The 4,883-nt window shown below is 36.9% G+C and overlaps 1 protein-coding gene across 1 annotated transcript; it reads right to left on the reverse strand.

The window, feature by feature from the left end:
- Window positions 1-907: 907 nt before the first annotated feature.
- LOC109210268 (GATA transcription factor 1-like) lies at window positions 908-3,398 on the reverse strand. Its single transcript, XM_019373661.1, has 2 exons — window positions 3,030-3,398; window positions 908-1,836 (listed from the first exon to the last, which is right to left on the reverse strand). Exons 1-2 carry the CDS (start codon window positions 3,252-3,254, stop codon window positions 1,189-1,191), a joined length of 873 nt encoding a protein of 290 aa, XP_019229206.1. The 5' UTR covers window positions 3,255-3,398; the 3' UTR covers window positions 908-1,188.
- Window positions 3,399-4,883: the final 1,485 nt, after the last annotated feature.

A 4,883-nucleotide genomic window follows, 5' to 3' on the forward strand; every position in this document is an offset into this window, starting at 1 on the left:
TATTTTCGAGAAACCCTCGGATTAGGAAAAATAAAAGAAGGGCAACAACAAGCACACCAATTAGAAAACCGAAGCAAAAATACAAAGATGCAAAACTAAAACTGAGAATTGTAATCAGAAGGCCAGAACAAAAGCAACGACAAGTAAACATATAAGTCAAGAAATACGAAAATACATAAATAATGCTAACTCGTGTACAAAAGCTACTGACAAGGACAACGCTAGACGACCTATCCTAACCCTTCACCTTTATCCTCAACCTCCACACCTTCCTATCCATGGTCATGTCATCAGTGAGCTGGAGCAACGCCATATCTTGTCTAATCACCTCACCTCAATACTTTTTCGGTCTACCTCTACCTCTCCTTATTCCCCTCCAGGGCCAACCTCTCACATCTCCTCACCGGTGCATCTGTGCCTCTCCTCTTCACATGCCCGAACCATCTAAGTCTCACCTCCACTGCTGGAAACAAACTCATTGTCTATATTCCTGCTCATATGAGCATTGAAAGTAAGAGTTCAGAAGAAAGAGGAACAAGAAACACCAGCCAGTTAGTCATAGCTCCCTGCTTTATTCCTCTGAGGTGGAAGAAAAAGAATAATTCATCCCACAGCCTGCTCAACAGCTACTATAACAAGAACTTTGTACAACTTCCACTCTTATTTTCTTCTAACAAGAAGAATATTACAAGACATTCAGTACATAAAGAAGCAAAACAAAGTAAGATGATCAAACCCCTCAAATAATTGGAGGAACACTTAAACCTTCAAAACTTCCATCTGGAGCTAACTGCAGCTTGTGCAACTGTTAAACTGCTTAGTTAGCAGTGGTAGCAAAATAGTTTTCGACCAACTACCACAAACAACACTCTTTTTTCTTTGCTTTTTTTTTCTTTTAGATCAGTCACAAACCAAAAATGTATCATTTCCAATCCATGCAAATGAAAAGGTAAGTAAGTAGAATTAAAAACCCGACCACATCTTTGTCAAGAACTCTTCTTTCTGGATTCTGTCTGAAAGCATAATCAAACACACTAAGTTCAAAATTCCTAGTGGATTTTGATGGAAAACCAAAACAAATATGGTTCACTAACAATCTAGACCATTACAAACAAACCTAGAGTCTATGCTAACTATGGTAAAAGAAGAAAAATTGTCCAAAAAGATGCTGTAGACGACGACTCAATACTAACCTACCCTATATCCACAAGCTTCATGAATCATCATTCCTCCCACTCCTATCTTCTGCTTTCTCATCTCCAAAACCTTCCGGTGGGAATTGGAATGCACAGTCGGCGAGAAAGTAGGGCTGTTTGCCGGGCGATACTCTGGCAACAACCTGCCTGACTTATAGCGGACCCCACAAGCGTTACACAGTGTTTTCGGCCCCAGGGGACCTGCCCGCCATTGTGGGGTCTTATCAGCTCCACAGTGTTGGCACCTCCTCCCGATACTAGCACTTTTAGCTGAATTCATCGGTAACGAAAGCAATGGCTCACGTTGCTTAACGATCTTGAAACTCGGTTTGTTCACCAACATACAATGCTCGCTTGGCAAGTCAGCAAAGCTGCCTCTTCGTCTTCTACGCCTTCTCTTGCTCCGTGCACGAACGGGGTAATTAACCGGGACTTTTAAGCTGGCACAGCAGCTCATATACGCGTTTGCATTAGCGCTGCCGTTGCCACTGCTGTTGCAGGTGCTGCTACTATTCTCCAGCACTGAAACCGGGCTGTGGTGATCAAAAACAATACTCGGGTTATCGGCAAGTATGCCAAACTCCACTGCTGGAAATGCATCTTTGTTTGACAGCCATTCCAATTCTTCCTCAATACATTCCTGCAAAATTCAACATGTTAATAATCTTGAGTGAGCCAGCAACCGACAAATTTTCCAGTTTTTTATATTTTCAATAAAAGTGATTTTCGAGCCAGCTTACTCGCACCTCGACTATTTTACTGGGCACTGCTACCTCCCAACAACACAGGTAACAGGTATATCCACCAAGGCTTAGAAAATTATTTTAATCATATATATTTTCATGTTCAATTTTCAAAAATTTGTTTAAGAAAAGATAAGCTTTAGTGTTTTCATTAGGAGGGAATCTAGTTATTTTCTAGGAGGGAATCTAGAAAGAAAATAAAAGTCAAAATTGTCAAGTGGGGCAATTTGCAATTTTGACAAACTTGTGGTAAATAAATATTGATGATAGGGACAAAAGTGTCTTTTCAAGATTGTGAAATAAAAGTTGAAACGGATATTGTGCATTTATTTGAACAGCTCAGACATCGTGACAACCAATGCCCAATCATAAAGACATGTTGCGAACATATTCCAAAATTCCTAAATTATCCCCCACATTTTAATTTCCGAAAAAACACAACTTTTCATTTTTTTCAGCACAAAAGAATGCCAAATTTTAATAATAATATCTAGAATTCAAAGAATTTGTTTTTCTCAAACACTTGCCCCATGTCATGCACTCCTTTTGGTAACGTTAGGGTTTCAAGGGCAAAATGGTCCAAAAAAATAATTTTTCCTAACGCCTCCCAACTTTGAGCCAGTCAATCCACTTTCTCGTTTCCATCACAACCGGTTCTAAAACTGCCCATCTTTTTCCCACTATTATTTACCAAAATGCCACTCAATAGCAAATGACGAGCCACCAGTTTTGACTCAGTCACCTCCCTTAAAACACAGCCATGCAATAAAAAAGGTGGTGATATAATCGAAATTAATTCACCTTTTAATTAAAAGTCTCGCGTTCAAACCCTAGGAATAATTAAATTTACAATTGAGAGTATCCAAATTAGTCGAAACCAATGAGTTTTAAATACGGAACACGTAGCAAATGCATATGTCAACTCGTCCGAGTCGACTCACCAAAAAACGAGTCACAACATTTCTGGCCACAGAACACCCACGGGTTACACCGAGTCAAGCGAAAACTCGGAACCCAGAGTCTTTTGAAGGCCAAAAGAGCAGAGAAGAACAGCAAAAAAGCAGTGAAATGAAATCTGTATAAGACTTACAGGGTGTTGTTGGGAAGGAAGAAGGCTAAGAACAGGATTTGAAGAATCCAAGGAAGAAGAATAAGAAGAAGAGAAAGGGTGTTTGTGTTTGGTAAGGGAATTTGTTGTTTTTTCATCATCATCTAGTAAAACAGTTTCATCTTCCAAAGAGAAGTTGAGAAGGTCATCATCAACATCCACCATAAAACATGAAGCAGCACTTGGGTCCAAAGCCTCCATTTTCATTTTCCACAAAAAACAGAGAAGAGAAAGTGAAACAAGGGTTTGTGGTTATAGGTTTGGTTTGGTTTTGTTTTGTTTTTGAGAGAGAAAAAGGAAAATAGTAAGTGGGTGGGTGGGTGGGTGGCGAAAGATTAAAAGAGAGAGACAGAGATATGGTTCTCTTTTTACGGGGAATTATTATTATCAACAAAAGTTTTGAGGTTTAAACAAATAAAAGAAAAACAAAGTTTTTACGTTTTCTTTTCCAATGGTAATTACTAATAAGAGGATGTCACGTTTTTTTTAATGTGAGAGACAGGCAGGTGATAAATTGATTTTTTTTTTTTATTTTTCATTATAAACCGTAGAATAATTTATACAAAAAAAAAATCAAAAAAAAAATAGAGATATTATTAAATTGAGTGTATTGTTAATTATAAATATATGTCTCAAATATACATGCAAAGCGAGGAAAAGTACACATTTGAAAAATATTACTCTCCTTATATCATTTTATTATATGCTACACCTATGTATACGGTGGAAATTGGGGCTATCCAATTTCGTTCTTCGATGGAAAAGGTGATACCAAGTTGAGAGGCCAGGACGCCGAGCTCAGGGTCGAGGCTCCTTTCCAATATCGAGGTCGAGGTCGAAATCATTTGCCGAGGTCCCAAGAAGGCATACCTCGAGATAATACCGTTATGATTCAGTAACAGAAAGAGCAAGATACCCGCGACGGCCCGAGGATCACGGCGTAAATGCGGAATGGATTGACCTTTGGCGGTTAGGCAGCTGTCAATCATGATTTCCTACTGTAATTAGAAGTGTACCTTATTTAGGAATTAGGACTCCCCTATTATATAAAGGGGAGCCCATTCATTTGTAAGACACGTTTTTTGACTGATAAGAAATAGGTGCACTTTACTCTCTAGCTATTACTGTTCATCAAAGTTGTTTTATAACTTGTTATTCCCACTATTCCACCTCGAGACTGTCATAATTCAAGGTCGAGATTTGGCTTGCACACTGGTTTGACTTATTTTATTCTTCAATTTATATATTTAATTCCTTGTTTATCAATTGGTATTTTATTAAATCACACATCCTTAAAATCACAATATAAGTTTAATTGTTACTCGTATTTTAGGGTAAACAACCTAGTTTTTAGTCTTTCTCAATCAAAATTATAATTTTTATTAGAAATAATTTAACGCTATATTATCATTTTGTTCTTAATAAGGTGATCACAAGTTTAAACTTTTTTTCTTTAATTTTGTACCAACAGAATATCATCACATAAAATAGGTCAAAGAGTGTAAATACCATTGAGTATCATTTACTCCTTTTATTTTTGGCTTTTATTTAGTTTTTTCTAATTTTCTTTTCCTTTTACAAGAAATGATCTCCTACTCTAGATTTTTGACCATTGGATTCAATTTCTTTAAAAAACAAACTGCTTCGTAACCACACAAATAAAGAAAGTAAAATTAGTTTTCCCTTAATTTTTTTTTAATTAGGATATGCTAATTGGACGGCAATTTCAAAGAAGTTTTCTTATGTTGTTATTATTGTTATATGGAGATAAAGTTGGAAAAGAATATTTATGTGACCTTGGAGTTATTTGATAACTGATTTTTTGTTTTGCATGTA

This window comes from Nicotiana attenuata, unplaced genomic scaffold (genome assembly GCF_001879085.1).
Source record: "Nicotiana attenuata strain UT unplaced genomic scaffold, NIATTr2, whole genome shotgun sequence".
NCBI classification, from domain to species: Eukaryota; Viridiplantae; Streptophyta; class Magnoliopsida; order Solanales; family Solanaceae; genus Nicotiana; species Nicotiana attenuata.

Excerpts from the sequence above, each read along its gene's own strand:
- LOC109210268 (XM_019373661.1), bottom strand. The coding sequence starts at position 3,254 with ATGAAAATGGAGGCTTTGGACCCAAGTGCTGCTTCATGTTTTATGGTG. Across the intron at positions 1,837-3,029 it reads TTCCTTCCCAACAACACCCT|GAATGTATTGAGGAAGAATT; the intron begins GTAAGTCTTATA and ends TGAATTTTGCAG.